The sequence below is a fragment of the Melanerpes formicivorus genome, unplaced genomic scaffold (genome assembly GCF_026170545.1).
Source record: "Melanerpes formicivorus ecotype bairdi unplaced genomic scaffold, bMelFor1.0.p_v2 SCAF_424, whole genome shotgun sequence".
NCBI classification, from domain to species: domain Eukaryota; kingdom Metazoa; phylum Chordata; class Aves; order Piciformes; family Picidae; genus Melanerpes; species Melanerpes formicivorus.
This window is the reverse complement of record NW_027142776.1, coordinates 132,033-148,011: the sequence shown is the minus strand read 5'-3', so window position 1 is coordinate 148,011 and position 15,979 is coordinate 132,033. Positions and strand designations below refer to the sequence as shown.

Sequence of the window (15,979 nt, the reverse complement as noted above, 5' to 3'; positions counted from 1 at the left end):
GCTGAGCTGCCAGAAGCCTGGCAGGACCTCCTGCTCCTTGTGCAATCATTCCTGCAGCCAGGAGAAGCTTTTCCTGCACCTCCCCTGGGTGCTGGGGGTTGGGGTGCTGGGTGGGGGGGCAACAACCTGCAGCTCAGTGTGGGGGTGGTCAGCCCACGGCAGCTGGGTGCAGGGTGGGGCTGTGCCCTTCGTGGGGGGCAGGCCTGTGGCTTCGTCCAGCTCCCAGCTCCTGCAGGAGCATTTCCTTCCCTTCAAGGAGGACAGTGAGGGGCTGGAGAGGGTCCAGGGAAGGGCAGCCAAGCTGGGGAAGGGTCTGGAGAACCTCTGAGGAGCAGGTGAGGGACTTGGGGCTGTTCAGCCTGGAGGAAAGGAGGCTGAGGGGAGACCCCCTGGCTCTCTACAACTGCATGAAAGGAGGCTGGAGGCAGGTCGAGGTTGATCTCTTCTCCCAAGAAACAAAGGAACTGGCCTCAGGTTGCCCCAGGGGAGGTTCAGGATGGCCATGAGGAACAATTTCTTCCCCCCTGGAGGGTTGTCAAGGTTTGACCCAGGCTGCCCAGGGCAGTGGTGGAGTCCTCTCCCTCCCTGGAGGGGTTTCAGAGCTGTGGAGATGTGGTGCTGAGGGCCATGGCTCAGTGGTGCTCTGGCAGTGCTGGGTGAAGGGCTGGATCCAGCGACCTTGGAGATCTCTTCCCACCTAAACAATTGCAGGTGCCATCACTTGGGAGAGAAAGAGCAGCAGGGTGCCTCATGCCAGGCAGGTGGCATGGAGAGCTCTTGGCGTGGTTGCACGTCAGGAATTAGACCCCAGGCCCCAGCCTGTGCAAGCTGCCAGCCCTGCCTGCCCCCCTGGCACCAGCACCACCCCCTGCTCCCTGCCCAACCCCCCCAAACCCACTCAGCCCCCCTCACATGCTCCTCACCCTTCCTCACGTTCCTCTCACCCTCAGCAGCTCCAGCAGGACCTAACAAGATGGCACCAAAACCTCAGCCATGCCCCCTGCCCAGGCTAGGGGCACACTATGCCCCCAGTCCCTGGTGGGATGCCCATCCTCCCCTACCCAGCTCCATGCAGGCATGGTCCTTGTCCAGGGGGCACGGTCCAGGGATGGCTGCAGCCCTCCGGGCCAGGGGTGCTGTGGGCATCCTGGTGTGGGGCACAGCAGGGACCTCAGGGCTCCTGGGGGGAGAAAGCAGAGCAAAGCCTCCCCCAGTACGTGCTGGGGGCGCTGGACCTCACCCCCAGGAAGAGGAGATGCACCCCTCAGCCCCCCCCCCCCCCAGCTGCTGTCGTGGGGGGGACCAAGGGATGGGCAGGCAGGGGGTGGCCCTGGTGCCACTCACTCACCGCCCAGGGGTCCCCGAGGAGGTGCCACCGGTGCCAGTGCTGGTGGGGAGCAGCTCCTGGGGGCAGCCCGGGGCGGGGGGGGCGCTGGCTGCTCTGTGCTGCAGAGACGCCAGCAAGGAGATGTGGGGGGAGGGCAGCTGGAGCAGAGGGGGAGGGGGCTCCAGCCCCCCAGGACCACCCCAGCCTGCTCACCCTGCAGCCTCCTGAGGAAGCCCAGCGCTGCCCTCTCCACGTAGCCCAGCTCGGGAGGGTGGACGGTGCCCAGGCGCAGGGCATGGTACCTCCAGGCTGGCAGCACCCCGGGCACCGCCACCTCTGCTCGCTCCGTCCCTGCTCGCCCCAAGGAGACCACCAAGACCCCCAGGTCCTCACACTGGGAGAAGGCTTCCAGAGCCTTCTGGGCTTCCCCATCCCACGGGGCCGCGGTCCCTGGCCCCACCACCAGGAGGAGACGGAGGCGGTTGGCAGAGCTCCGAGGGAAGACGTGCTGGAGGGCCCATGCCACTGTGCCACCCAGGGGTGCTGAGGCCACCCTGGGCACCAGCGCCAGCAGAAGCTGCTCCCGGAGCTGCTGCCCGGAGCTGGGAGGCCCAAAGGGGATCTCGGCCAGACCCTGCCCCGGGGTGGAGGGAGCCGTCAGCACCAGGGCCATGCGGGTGCTGTTCTGGGCAGGATGTGGCCCTGCCAGCTGTGCCAGGAGGTGCTGGCAGAGCTCCCCGACGGCCTGCAGCCTCGCCGCTGGCATCGCCGGGGCTGCGTTGTCCACCACGAAGGCCAAGTCCAAGCCCAGCAGGTCAGGCGTGGCTGAGGGGCAGCCCCCGGGGTGGCAGAGGTCTGGGGGGTGAGGAGAGATGGAAGCTGAGCCCCGTCCCTGGTGGGCACCCAACTCTGGTGGGCACCCGTCCCTGGTGGGCACCCAATCCTAATGGGCACTCATCCCTGGTGGGCACTAAATCCTGGTGGGCACCCATCCTTGGTGACCACCTGTCCCTGGTGGGCACCCAATCCTGTTGGGCACTCATCCCTGATGGCTACCAAATCCTGGTGGGCACCCATCCTTGGTGGGCACCCATCCCTGGTGGCTACTAAATCCCTGGTGGCTACTAAATCCTGGTGGGCACCCATTCCTAGTGAGCACTCAACCCTGATGGGCACACAGCCTTGGTGGGTACTAAATCCTGGTGGGCACCCAACCCTGTGGGGCACACATCCCTGGGGGGCACCCAACCCTGGGGGGCACACATCCCTGCTGGGCACCCAACCCTGTGGGGCACACATCCCTGCTGGGCACCCAACCCTGGGGGGCACCCCAGGGCTGCCTACCGAAGCAGAGGACGCAGGGCAGCACAGACTCCCTCAGCACCTCCTCATCCCTGCCCGGCTCTGCCAGGGGCAGCTGGACCACTCGGAAGAGGTTGTTGACCTGGGGGTGGGGGGAGGCAAAGGCACAACCTACAGCCTGCAGTGCTCCATGGCACGAGGTGGAGCCACCTGGGAGAGCTCTGTGTGCTTGGCACCTGCTGCTGAGAGGGCTTGGTGGTGGTGCCACAAGTCAGCTCCCCAGCTGGCTTGGAGTTGAAGTGGAAGAGTCTCCCACGGGGTGAGGGATGGCACAAGAGGAAATGGCCTCAGTTTGCCCCAGAGAAGGGCTCAGGTTGGCCATGAGGAAGCAATTTTTCCCCTCCCCACCCCAGAGGGCTGTCCAGGTTTGACCCAGGCTGCCCAGGCCATTGGTGGAGTCTCCATCCCCCCCACCCCAAACCTTGCCTCCCCCTTGCTTTACACCCACAAGCCTTGGTAGGACAAAAAGAAATGGCCTCAAGTTGCCCCAGGGCAGGGCTCAGGTTGGCCATGAGGAGCAATTTCTTCCCCCCCCGGAGGGCTGTCCAGGCCTGGCTCAGGCTGCTCAGGGCAGTGGTGAAGCCTCCATCCCTGGAGGGGTTTGAAAGCCCTGGAGATGTGGTGCTGAGGGCCAGGGTTTGGTGGTGCCCTGGCAGTGCTGGGCCAAGGCTTGGACTCCTGTGGTGGGTTGAAATTCCACCCCCAGCCTCCCCAGCATTAACCACCACAACTCTATGGCCTTGAAGACCTTCCCCAACCTCAACGCCTCCACATTCCCAGGCTTCTGCAAAGCCAAGCCGCTCGGTGATGCTTGGAGGCCACTGAAGGACCGAGCTGAGCAGCCACCGAGCCCCGCGGGGGAGCTCACCTGGAAAGCCTTCAGCACCTCGGGCAGGGGGCGGAAGGTGAGCACCGCCGGCACGATCCCCAGAGCTTCGTACTGCAGGGCAACCTCCTCGATGCCCTCCAGGTCCTGCTTCTGGCCGCTGGTGACCAAGATGACCACCTTCCTGCCCAGGATGGCCGGCCGGACCCTCTTGAGGGTGTGCTGCCCCACGAAGCTCAGGGCGGCAGCCAGCCGGCCCCGCCGGGCGGAGCGGGTGGGCGAGAGGCGGCGGAGCCGAGCCAGCAGCCCGGCCCTGCTGCCCACCTCCCCGGCACGCAGCAGGGAGGTGGTGGTGGCCCCGTAGGCCACCATGGCCACCCGAGCCCCCGCCGGGCAGCCCGCGGGGGAGACCTGCAGGTCCCGCAGCAGCAGAGCCAGCAGCTCCTTCATGCGGGAGAAGAGGGCTGGGGACACCGTGGAGGAGGACTCCAGCGCCAGCACCAGCTCGGTGGGGTAGAGCGGGCAGGAGGGAGAGGTGGTGGCTGCCGAGGGGTGGGTGCTGCTCAGGGGGTGCCAGCCCACTGCTGGGGGGACCTGTGCCCAGCCTGTCCCTGTCCCCTCCCTGCCAGCCCCCTGCTGGTGGGACCTGCGCCCACCCAGCCACCTCTGCGGGTGCAGCCCTAAGCCGTGTCCCCACCACCCAGCCACCTGTCCCCAACACCCAGCCCCCTGTCCCCACCACCCAGCCACCCCTTTGTCCCCTCTACCCTGCACCCCACAGCCAGCCTGTCCCTGCCCCCTCCCTGCCAACCCCTGCTGGTGGGACCTGTGCCCACCCAGCCACCTCTGCGGGTGCAGCCCTAAGCCGTGTCCCCACCACCCAGCCACCTGTCCCTACCACCCAGCCACCCTTTGTGCCCCCCACAGCCAGCCTGTGCCTGTCCCTGTCCCCTCCCTGCCACCCCCCAGCGCTGTCCCAGGTTCTCACCACAGCTCCTGTGGATGAAGTCCTTGAGCTCACAGGGCTGCAGGGATGCACCAAGCGAGGTCAGTCCCAGGTCTCCTGCCCAGCTCTCCCCAGGAAGGCTTTGCTGGGCGATGGGGGGGGGGGTTGGGGGGGGGGTGGTGGGAGGTGGGCGCAGGTGGTCACCGAGCTCCTGGTTGCCCCCCAAGGCCACCCCTCAGGGCTGAGTTCCCCCCATCCCCAACCAGTCGACCACCAGCATCCCATACCGTGGAGGGGGCAGTTCCTGGTGATCCTTTTGGACCCTGGAGCAGCAGGAAGGGAGGGAGGGAGGGAGGGAGATGAAGAGGAAACCTGAGCAAGGCTCACTGCCCGCCCACTCCTGCCCCCCGGGGCGGGGGGCGGGGGGCTGCAGGCAGAAACGTGGCAGGGCGACAAGGGAATCCCTAGCGAATCACCATCTCTCCTGGGGGTCCCACGCTGCCGGGGCCACCAGCTTCTCCCCTGCTCCCGGGATCACCCTGGAAAAGCCCCGGGATGCTGAGGGGAGGGGGCACCACCGGCTGACCCGGGCAGGGCATGCACCGTACTCACCCTGCGCCCCGGCAGCCCGCGTGGCCCCTGGTCCCCCGGGGCTCCTCTCTCACCCCCATCACCCTGGGGGGACACAAAGACAGAGCCAGAAGAAGCCAACCAACCCCACCCTGACCATCACCCCTCGGCCCATGCCCCCCGCTCCCAGCACTCACCTGAGCCCCGGGGTATCCTGGCAGCCCCCGAGCACCCTGGGAGGGGGAGGGCAGCAGCACGAGTGAGCGACACCAGGACACCAACCCCGCCGGCAGGCCCCCCCCCGAGCTCTGCCCCCACCAGGCTCATCCCACCCATGCCCAGCCCTGCTGCGTGCTGCTGGCACCTTGGCACCCTTGCTGCCTGGGGCACCTCTCCGGGCACAGCCGACCTCACCCTGGCAAGGAGGAAAAAGCCCGGCGTGGGTTACTGTAGGACCTACACAAACCCCCCCAGCTTCCCTGGCCGGGGCTTGCCCATGCCCTTCCCTGCTGCAGCGTCCCCAGGCAGGATGGGGACCCACCCCGGGGGGCACAGCCTTACCAGGTCACCTTTGGGTCCCTGGGGTCCCACGCTGCCCTTCAAGCCCTCGGCTCCTGCTTGCCCCTGGAAGAGAAAGTGGGGCTGGGGGTGCAGAGGGCTGGGGGGGAGTGTGGGGGCTGTGAAATGCCACCTGCTGGCCTTGCTCACCTTGTCACCTTTGGGACCAGCTGGGCCAGCTGCTCCCTGGGAGCCTTCAGCTCCAGGCAGCCCCTGGGTGAAAGGCAAAGGTGGCTCAAGGGTGCTGCTGGGCACCCACCTGCGCGGCCACCAGCTCGGGGGGTGCCCAGCAGCACCCACCCACGACCCCAGCACGGGGAGGGAGGGCAGTACCCGAGGTCCTCTGCTGCCTGGCTGGCCAGAGACACCCACTGTCCCCCGTGGTCCTGGCAGACCCTGCAAAGGGGGAGCAAAGGGGGACGTGGGGATGCCCACTTGGGGGTCCTGGTGCCAGCAAGGCTCTGCCCTGGCCTCACCTGGGCTCCTTCATAGCCCTTCTGTCCCTCGGGGCCAGAGGTGCCACGGTTGCCATGAGTGCCCTGGGTAGGGACAGGACAGCTCAGGCTTCAGTGTCCCTATCCCCAGGGCACACAGCCCCCAGTGCCCGTGGGCGCTGCCAGCCCTACCTGTGCTCCCTTCTGCCCTTTCTGGCACGAGGTCTGTGAAGGCAAGAGCCATCAGCTGGGGGGCTCATGGCACTGGGATGCTCAGGGTGCACAGCAGTGCCCCCCCTGCCCTGGCACCTACCGGGTGAGCAGGGGGACCTGCTGCTCCTGGTGGCCCTGGGGGACCATCCTGGCCGGGGTCTCCCTGCAGACCATGGGAGGGAAGCAGAGCTCCTGCTTGGGCCTCATCTCCTGCTGAGCAGCTGCTCCATCACTGCCACCCCAAGCATGGCCCTGTCCCCTGCCAGCCCTTACCTGGGGCCCTCCATCTCCTCTCCACCCTGGCACTCCGCTCTCGGGGCTGGTCCTGCCAGGTGACCCCTGAAGAAACAGAGATGGGGCTCAGCGAGCCCCCCAGCACCCCCTCCCCCCACGGAACCCCAGGGCTGCCAGCCCATTACTCACCCCCTCACCACAAAGCCCTGGGGGTCCTTTGTCTCCCGGGGCACCCCGGGAGCCTTTCTGCCCCTGGGGTGAAGGCAGGAGAAGGAATTTAGCAGCTGGGTGGCGGCAGGAGGAGGCAGCTCCGGGGCAAGGCTCAGCTGTGTCCTACCTGCCTGCCCAGGGACCCCTTCTCCCCGGGGTGCCCAGGGGCCCCTGCTTCGCCCTGGGGGGCAAAAGAAGAGGCTGGCACCATGCCTGTGCCAGGCTGGAGGGGTGGTGGCAGCAGCTGGCACGGCCCTGCTGCACAGCTCACCTGCTCCCCGTCCACACCGTCCACGCCGGCGTCTCCAGGAGCTCCCTTCAAGGGGGGTGACAGGCTGATGCCAGGAGGCACAGCAGCAGGGTGGCACAGCCATGCCCCCAGCTTCGCCCCAGCCCATCCCACCCTTCCCTTCCATCCACCAGGACCACCCCCAGGTCCTTTCTTCCCTCAGCCTCCAGCCGTCGGTGGCCTCGGCCAGCACCTGCAGGCTCAGTCCCATACCTGCTCCCCAGGGTGACCCACGGAGCCCTGCAGGGAGACAGAGGAGAGCAGCTGGGCAGCGGTGGGCACCCAGGCTGGGAGGTGTGGGGGGGTCAGCCCAGGTTGGCACAAGCCCTCACCTTGGGTCCACACTGTCCTGGGCAGCCCTGCACCCCTCGGCTGCCACGGAGCCCTCGTGGCCCCTGCTCCCCCTGTGCTCAGGAGGGGAGAGGAGACATCAGGTCGGGCTGGAGGTCTCCTCGACCCCCAGGGCCACCCCGTGGCCAACTCACGCTGTGTCCATGCTCTCCTTCATCTCCAGCACGTCCCTGGCTGCCTGTCACCCCCTAAGACAGAGAGACCTTAGGAGCAGAAGCCAAAAAGCCCCCAGCCCCCACCCCAGCCTGGGGATGGAGCCCAGAGTGGGAGCAGTGTGGAGGAGAGAAGTCTCAGAGAGGATTTAACCAATGTCTGTAAATCTCTGGGGGCTGGGGGTCAGGAGGGAGGGGCCAGGGCCAGGCTCTGCTCAGCTGCACCCTGGGACAGGACAAGGGGCAGTGGATGGAAGCTGCAGCACAGGAGGTTCCATCTCCACAGGAGGAGGAACTTCTGCTCTGTGAGGGTCCCAGAGGCCTGGAGCAGGCTGCCCAGAGAGGTTGTGGAGTCTCCTTCTCTGGAGCCTTCCCAGCCCCATCTGGATGTGTTCCTGTGTGCCCTGGGCTGGGTTCTATGCTCCTGCTCTGGCAGGGGGGTTGGACTGGATGACCTTTGAAGGTCCCTTCCAACCCCTAACATCCTCTGATCCTATGGCTGAGCTCCTTCCCAGCTCATGGAGAAAGGGCTTGAGGTCAGCTCCCAGAGCTCCTCTTGGCCCTGGGACAGGGCTCTGGGGCTGTGTGTGCAGCACAGGGCTGCACGGTGAGACCCTCCCCCTGCCCACCCAACCCCCTGACCCTCAGCCTGGCCCTGCTTTGCTCAGTGCTTGGGCACCCTGGCAGCACCATCAGGGTGGGCACAGCCCAGGGCTCAGCAGCGAGGGGTGGGCAGGGTGGGATGGGCAGTGGTGGGAGGCCTGGGGGAACAGCCTCTCTGCTGGGGAAGGGAAAGCTCTAAGCACCCCTCCCACATCCCCCCCTGCTCCCCCAGGCCCTTACCTTGCCCCCGGGGGTGCCAGCAGGGCCTCGTGGTCCAGGCAGCCCCACGCAGGTGCAGGGACAGCTCTGGCAGCAGGTCCTCTCTGCCAGGGCCAGCTGTGGGTGACATGCCTGCTCAGAGCCCGTGGGGCACACCCCCTCCAGCCCCCCACTGTGGCCTTTTCCTCACCAGCTCCTGTGCCAGGTGCCCAGCAGCCTCTGGCATGTCCAGGGCAAGCTGCTGCCCACTCCCCAGCTGCCTCCCGAACTCCATCTGCCGCAGGTCCCCCAGCCCCGAGCCGTTGTTCACCCCCACCAGCAGCAGCAGGTCAGCCTTGCCTGGAGGTCAGGGGTGTGCCTGAGGCTGCCACGTCGTGCTGGGCGCCCCCTCCAGCCTCCAGCAGCCCTCCCCCACCCAGCCTCACCTTGTCTCCGGGCCGAGGCTGCCACCTCCTGCATCTTCCCTGCCTCCTCATCCAGCCCGTCCGTGAACAGCAGCAGCGCCTGGGAGAGGGGCAGGAGGCAACAGGCTCTGCAGCAGCCAACCCAGCAGCACCTCCTCCAGCCTCCCAGGGAGCCAGGAGAGCGCTGCTCACCTTGGCATCGGCCTCTTGCTCTACCAAGGTGCCAAGGAAGCTCTGCAGGGCAGGGGGGTTGAGGTAGGAGCTCTGGAAGGTGTGCGCCTGGGCCAGGCGCCGCAGAACCTCCACCCAGGGCTCCACCAGCTGCTCCTGGAAGAGGGTGCTCCCATCCTGCTGGGTGCTCTGCAGGGTGATGCCCAGCTCCAGAGGGCTGCAGGTGAGGTGGTTCAGCAGGGCCAGGTCCCTTAGGATCCTCTCCAGGTAGGGCTGGAGGTTGGACTGCTGGTAGTCAGTGACATCCAGAGCCACCAGGGCGTGGAGGGTGCATGGTCCTGCTGGGATGGGCAGGGAGAGGCAGCCAGGATGTGTGGGACCCCAGCTGGAGCCTGGTGTCTCCAACAGGGACATGCATGGCCCCTGGTGGGACACCTCCCTGGCATGGAGGAGCAGCCAGGATGTGTGGGACCCCAGCTGCAGCGTGGTGTCCCCCAACAGGGACACAGAGTCACAGAATGCTGTGGGTCAGGAGGGACCTCCAGAGGTGATCTAAGTGCAGTCCCTCGTGCACAGAATCACAGAGCTGTCAGGGCTGGAAGGGAGCTCAAGGCTCAGCCAGTTCCAACCCTCCTGCCATGGGCAGGGACACCTCACACCACAGCAGGTTGCTCACAGCCACATCCAGCCTGGCTGCAAACACCTCCAGGCAGGAGGCTTCCACCACCTCCCTGGGCAGCCTGTGCCAGTTTCTTACCACCCTCATGGGGAAGAGCCTCTTCCTCACATCCAGTCTGAATCTCCCCACTTCTAGTTTTGCTCCATCCCCCCCACTCCTATCCCTCCCTGACACCCTCACAAGTCCCTCCCCAGCTTCCTTGGAGCCCTCTGCAGATGCTGGAAGGCCACAATGAGGTCTCCTCAGAGCCCTGCAGCAGGCTGCCCAGAGGGGTTGTGGAGTCTCCTTCTACTGGAGACTTCCAGGACCCATCTGGATGTGTTCCTGTGTGACCTGTGCTGGAGTCTATGCTCCTGCTCCATCCTCCCTGCCCTCCCCCAGTCCTACCACTCCCTGACACCCTCACAAGTCCCTCCCCAGCTTTCTCGTGTGCATGGCCCCTGGTGGGACACCTCCCCCCCTCCCCTGGCCATGCACAGGGCTGCCCTCACTCACCTGCCTCCCTGCTCCAGCCCCTCCTGGCTGCGAGGAGGAGCAGAGCCAGGGGCACCAGGAGGAGCTCCATGGCCCTGCTGGGAGGGCCACGACCACGGTCACCAGCGGGGAGCCAGCTCCCCCCCCCCCGAGCTCTGCAGCTGCAAGGCGTGAAGGCAGGGCTGTGGCCAGGCAACCACCAGCCTCGGGGAGGCCCAGAGCTGCCTCCAGCCCTCCATCCATCACTTCTGACAGGTCCACCGTGGAGCAGAGCCCAGCGCTGGCCTCATCCTGCCCAGCTGCAGACGGCGCTGGGCGCCTGCTGCTCCCCCGGAGCTCTTGGTGAGCTGCAGGGAGGGCGCTGGGCAGGGGGGCAACACGGGGCAGGACGTGGGGGTGCAGCTGAAGCACTCCTGGAAGGGCTTTGGGATGGGTTTGACCTCTGCTGCTCTGCCCAGCGACCTCCCAGCCCCTGCCTGGGGGCTGCCGGGGTGCAGCTTCCCAGAGGGGTTTGGGGATGCTCTTGGGAGCTGGCCCAGCAGCCAGCCCCTCACCGTCCCACAGGGGAGGAAGGGCTGAGGATGGGGCCAGGAGCCCCTCCTGCCCATCCTGCCTGGTTCCTGCCCCCCCTCCAGCCAGCAGGACACAACCCACCCCCAGCCCACGGCCGGAGCAAGAGCCGAGAAGGGCAATCAGAGCCCAGAGCCCATCGGGAACCGGCAAAGAGAGGGCCCAGAGGCCACCAGGAGCCCAGGCTGTGGCTTCCTGGGGATGAGGGGAGCCCCTTCTTACCTCCCCTGTGCCTCCCGAGGTGTGGGGCTCCACGGGCAGCGCTGGGTGCTGCAGCTGAGCACGGGCTGCAGGAGCTGGATGCCTGCGTGGGAGGCAGGACCTTCAGGGGGTTATTTATTCCAGGGCTCAGGAAAAAACATCAGATGTCCACCACGTCAGTGGGAGCTGCCTGCAAGCCAGGCAAGGAGGCTCCCAAGCTCCATGGGGCTCGCTCTTGCATCTCCCCATCTCTAGCCTGCCACCCCGAGGGCAGGAGGAGATGGCTGGAGGGAGGTGGAGGTGCTTGGGGGACCTGGGTGCTAAGGGAGCTGGGGGGGAACCTGCAGGGGAGGGAGGTGGGGATGGTCGTGGCCCTCCCAGCAGGGCCATGGAGCTCCTCCTGGTGCCCCTGGCTCTGCTCCTCCTCGCAGCCAGGAGGGGCTGGAGCAGGGAGGCAGGTGAGTGAGGACAGCCCTGTGCATGGCCAGGGGAGGGGGGAGGTGTCCCACCAGGGGCCATGCACACGAGAAAGCTGGGGAGGGACTTGTGAGGGTGTCAGGGAGTGGTAGGACTGGGGGAGGGCAGGGAGGATGGAGAAGGAGCATAGACTCCAGCACAGGTCACACAGGAACACATCCAGATGGGTCCTGGAAGTCTCCAGTAGAAGGAGACTCCACAACCCCTCTGGGCAGCCTGCTGCAGGGCTCTGAGGAGACCTCATTGTGGCCTTCCAGCATCTGCAGGAGGCTCCAGGAAAGCTGGGGAGGGACTTGTGAGGGTGTCAGGGAGGGATAGGACTGGGGAGGGGGGGATGGAGCAGAACTAGAAGTGGGGAGATGCAGATGGGATGTGAGGAAGAGGCTCTTCCCCAGGAGGGTGGTGAGAGCCTGGCACAGGGCTCCGTGGGACAGGGGAAGGCAGCAGGCTGGAAAGCAGTGGCCAGATCCTGCCATCGTGGCTTTACATCATCTTGGGGTGGGGTGGGGGGCTCAAAGCCTCAGAGATCCTTCCCCAGCAGAGGATGGGATGAGAAGGAAACCTCCCCCCGCACCCCCCCCAAGGCCAGCTTGTGCTCCACCAGGCACCCAAGGGTCCCACAGGAGCCCAGCAAGGAGCTGGGGAGAGGTGAGGAGGAGGCTGCTCCCCACATGCCCACCCCTGGGATGTGGGGGGGAAGCAGAAGGGGACCAGCTCTTGGCGGGGGGGCTAGGGGGGGGAGGTGTTTCTTTCTTTGCTCAAAAGCAGCAAGGTTTCCTGGGGGTAGGTTTTGAAATGCCCAGAGGATGCTGCTGGGGGGGGGAAGGGAGGGAGGGAGGGGGGAGGAGGAAAAGTGCCTGAGAGGAGCAGCCAAGGAGGATTCCTCCAGGCTCAGGGAAAAGTTGGGATGGGCAGGAGGGAGGCTGCAGGGGGGAGGGGACAAGGGAGGCTGCAGGGAGGGGACAAGGGAGGCTGCAGGGGGGGGACGACAAGGGAGGCTGCAAGGGGGGACAAGGGAGGCTGCAGGGGGGGGGGACAAGGGAGGCTGCAGGGTGGAGGGGACAAGGGAGGCTGCAGGGGGGAGGGGACAAGGGAGGCTGCAGGGAGGGGACAAGGGAGGCTGCAGGGGGGGGGGACAAGGGAGGCTGCAGGGGGGGGGACAAGGGAGGCTGCAGGGGGGGGACGACAAGGGAGGCTGCAGGGGGGGGGGACAAGGGAGGCTGCAGGGGGGGGACAAGGGAGGCTGCAGGGGGGAGGGGACAAGGGAGGCTGCAGGGAGGGGACAAGGGAGGCTGCGGGGGGGGGACAAGGGAGGCTGCAAGGATGGACGACAAGGGAGGCTGCAAGGGGGGAGGGGACAAGGGAGGCTGCAGGGAGGGGACAAGGGAGGCTGCAGGGGGGAGGGGACAAGGGAGGCTGCAGGGAGGGGACAAGGGAGGCTGCAGGGGGAGGGACAAGGGAGGCTGCAGGGGGGGGACAAGGGAGGCTGCAGGGGGGGGACAAGGGAGGCTGCAAAGGGGGGACAAGGGAGGCTGCAGGGAGGGGACAAGGGAGGCTGCAAGGGGGGGGACAAGGGAGGCTGCAAGGGGGGGGACAAGGGAGGCTGCAAGGGGGGAGGGGACAAGGGAGGCTGCAGGGAGGGGACAAGGGAGGCTGCAGGGGGGAGGGGACAAGGGAGGCTGCAGGGAGGGGACAAGGGAGGCTGCAAGGGGGGGGACAAGGGAGGCTGCAGGGAGGGGACAAGGGAGGCTGCAAGGGGGGGGGGGACAAGGGAGGCTGCAGGGAGGGGACAAGGGAGGCTGCAAGGGGGGGGGGGACAAGGGAGGCTGCACAGGGGGGGACAAGGGAGGCTGCAGGGAGGGGACAAGGGAGGCTGCAAGGGGGGGGGGACAAGGGAGGCTGCAAGGTGGGGGACAAGGGAGGCTGCAGGGGGGAGGGGACAAGGGAGGCTGCAGGGAGGGGACAAGGGAGGCTGCAAGGGGGGGGACAAGGGAGGCTGCAGGGAGGGGACAAGGGAGGCTGCAGGGAGGGGACAAGGGAGGCTGCAGGGAGGGGACAAGGGAGGCTGCAAGGGGGGGGACAAGGGAGGCTGCAGGGAGGGGACAAGGGAGGCTGCAAGGGGGGGGGGGACAAGGGAGGCTGCACAGGGGGGGGACAAGGGAGGCTGCAGGGAGGGGACAAGGGAGGCTGCAAGGGGGGGGGACAAGGGAGGCTGCAAGGTGGGGGACAAGGGAGGCTGCAGGGGGGAGGGGACAAGGGAGGCTGCAGGGGGGAGGGGACAAGGGAGGCTGCAAGGGGGGGACAAGGGAGGCTGCAGGGGGGAGGGGACAAGGGAGGCTGCAGGGGGGAGGGGACAAGGGAGGCTGCAAGGGGGGGGACAAGGGAGGCTGCAAGGGGGGGGACAAGGGAGGCTGCAGGGGGGAGGGGACAAGGGAGGCTGCAAGGGGGGGGGACAAGGGAGGCTGCAAGGGGGGGGACAAGGGAGGCTGCAGGGGGGGAGGGGACAAGGGACACAGCAAGGCAGGAAGGCAAAGCAGAACAGTCCCTGCTTGGGCACAGCCAGGGGAGCTGGGGGCTGGGGGCACCACTGCCCTCCCTACCCCAATCTGGGAGGGGGGGACACAGCCACCCTGCCCCCACACACCCAGCAGCAGCCCAGGGTGGGCAGCCAGGAGGTGCTGGAGGGCAGTGAGCTGGGTGGCAGCACTGGGAGCACCACAGGCATGTCCTGCCTGGCGCCCAGCACCTCCCAGCCTGCTCCTCCCCCACCCCTGGGTGCCTGTGTGCAGCTGGGTGGCCCTTGGAGACCCTCATGATTTGGGGGGGGTTGTTCCTGGGGTACTCACTCCAATCCTTGGGTGCATGCCCAACTCCTGGGGTGCTCACCCAGCCCCTGGGGTGCTTATCTCACCCTCCACATGGTGCTCCCCCCAGTCTTGGGGTGCTCATCCCACTCCTGGGGTACTCATCTGCCCACCCCAGAGTGCTCACCCAGCTCCTTGGGTGCTCACCCAGCTCCTGGGGTCCTCAGCCAGCCCCTGGGGTGCTGGGGATGTTGCTTTCCCCTCCTTCTGCTCCAGCAAGGCTTGGGATGAGGGATATGGGGTGCAGGACTTGGGGGTTCATGGCCAGGAGCTACAGGAGGCAGGGCTGAAGAACTCTGCAGTGGGTCTGGGGGGGGAATGTGGGGTGCAGAATTGGGACCATGGGGTGCTGTGAACAGAGGTTACAAGGTGCCAAGACTGTGGGGGTGTGAGGTTCAGGGCAGGGGGGGTGCAGGAATGGAACTGGGGGGTACAGGATGACACTGGGGGGAGGGGGCAAAAACAGGACTGGGGGACACAGGATGGGAGAGAGGGAGCAGGAGTGGGGTTGGGGACACAGGATGGGAGCAGAGGGAGCAGGAGTGGGGGTGGGGGACACAGGAGGGGAGCAGAGGGAGCAGGAGTGGGGTTGGGGACACAGGAGGGGAGCAGAGGGAGCAGGAGTGGGGTTGGGGACACAGGATGGGACTGGAGGGAGCAGGAGTGGGGTTGGGGACACAGGAGGGGAGCAGAGGGAGCAGGAGTGGGGTTTGGGACACAGGAGGGGAGCAGAGGAAGTGGGATTGTGACTGTGGGATCCAGGATGGGACCGGGGGGAGCAGGATCGGTGCGGGGGTGGGGGGAGGGGTATGGGATGTGATCAGGGGAAGCAGGAATGGTGCTGAGAGACACGGGAAGGGACCAGGGGGGTGCAGGACTGGGGTTGGGGGGGTCCCAGGCTGGGACCGGGGGAGGGTCAGAACCAGTGCCAAGATTTGCAGGCTGGGACCAGGAGGTGTGCAGGAGTGGGGTTCAGGGTCCCAGGATGGGATCGGGGGGGGGGGGGGGGGAGGTGCAGGTTTGGGGTTGGGGGGTCCCAGGCTGGGACCGGGGGATGCAGGGTTGGGGGGTCCCAGGCTGGGATCGGGGGGTTGCAGGAGTGGGGTTGGGGGGTCCCAGGCTGGGACCGGGGGGGGTGTGCAGGAGTGGGGTTCAGGGTCCCAGGCTGGGACCGGGGGGAGGTGCAGGAGTGGGGTTGGGGGTCTCAGGATGGGACCGGGGGGGTGCAGGTTTGGGGTTGGGGGTCCCAGGCTCAGACCGGGGGATGCAGGGTTGGGGGTCCCAGGCTGGGATCGGGGGGGCGCAGGATTGGGGTTGGGGGTCCCAGGCTCAGACCGGGGGAGGGTCAGAACCAGTGCCAGGATCTGCAGGCTGGGACCGGGGCGGGGGGCGGGGGAGAGGATGGAGGCGTTACGGATCGGGGCGCGGGGGGGCTGCCACGACTGAGCCCAGGCGGTTGCAGGGGCAGGTCCGGGGGGCTGCGGACCGGAGGCTGGCTGCGGGGAAGGGGGTAGGGGGCGGAGGGGAACGGGGGGCAGGGACTGAAGCTGTATCCTCGGCAGCAACTTGGCCCCCCACTCCCTGCACGCCCCCCTCCCCAGCCCTGGCCCCGCTCCCAGCCCTCCACCCGGGGCTATAAAAAGGGGGCAGAGCCTTTTTACTTTGAAACCCGCCCCCGCCAGATCTCATTTCCCTGAAAAAAAAACACCACACAGACACAGAAAAAGGAAGGGGAAAAAAAAAAACAACACCGGGGGGGGGGGGAAAGAGAGAGAGAGAGGAAAAACAGAGAGGGGGGGAAAAAGAGAGAGGGAGGAAAGAAAAGGAGAGGAAAAAAAAAGACGG

At 66.9% G+C, this 15,979-nt stretch overlaps 1 protein-coding gene across 1 annotated transcript; it reads right to left on the bottom strand.

Moving 5' to 3' along the window:
• Window positions 1–424: 424 nt before the first annotated feature.
• LOC137459838 (collagen alpha-4(VI) chain-like) lies at window positions 425–10,886 on the bottom strand. The gene is made up of 32 exons (XM_068170540.1): window positions 10,815–10,886; window positions 10,044–10,183; window positions 8,891–9,210; window positions 8,720–8,798; window positions 8,485–8,633; window positions 8,316–8,411; window positions 7,455–7,508; window positions 7,302–7,373; window positions 7,183–7,209; window positions 6,952–6,996; window positions 6,808–6,861; window positions 6,660–6,722; window positions 6,510–6,575; window positions 6,337–6,399; window positions 6,216–6,248; window positions 6,066–6,128; window positions 5,923–5,985; window positions 5,740–5,802; window positions 5,593–5,655; window positions 5,396–5,446; window positions 5,229–5,264; window positions 5,074–5,136; window positions 4,938–5,000; window positions 4,749–4,784; window positions 4,504–4,540; window positions 3,558–4,057; window positions 2,672–2,771; window positions 1,541–2,182; window positions 1,349–1,446; window positions 1,062–1,180; window positions 924–965; window positions 425–697 (listed from the first exon to the last, which is right to left on the bottom strand). Exons 2-30 carry the CDS (start codon window positions 10,111–10,113, stop codon window positions 1,172–1,174), a joined length of 3,078 nt encoding a protein of 1,025 aa, XP_068026641.1. The 5' UTR covers window positions 10,114–10,183; window positions 10,815–10,886; the 3' UTR covers window positions 425–697; window positions 924–965; window positions 1,062–1,171.
• Between the last annotated feature and the right edge of the window lie 5,093 nt (window positions 10,887–15,979).

Excerpts from the sequence above, each read along its gene's own strand:
- LOC137459838 (XM_068170540.1), bottom strand. The coding sequence starts at position 10,113 with ATGGAGCTCCTCCTGGTGCCCCTGGCTCTGCTCCTCCTCGCAGCCAGG. Across the intron at positions 5,986-6,065 it reads AGGGCTATGAAGGAGCCCAG|GGTCTGCCAGGACCACGGGG; the intron begins GTGAGGCCAGGG and ends CCCCCTTTGCAG. Across the intron at positions 5,656-5,739 it reads CTGGTCCCAAAGGTGACAAG|GGGCAAGCAGGAGCCGAGGG; the intron begins GTGAGCAAGGCC and ends TTTCTCTTCCAG.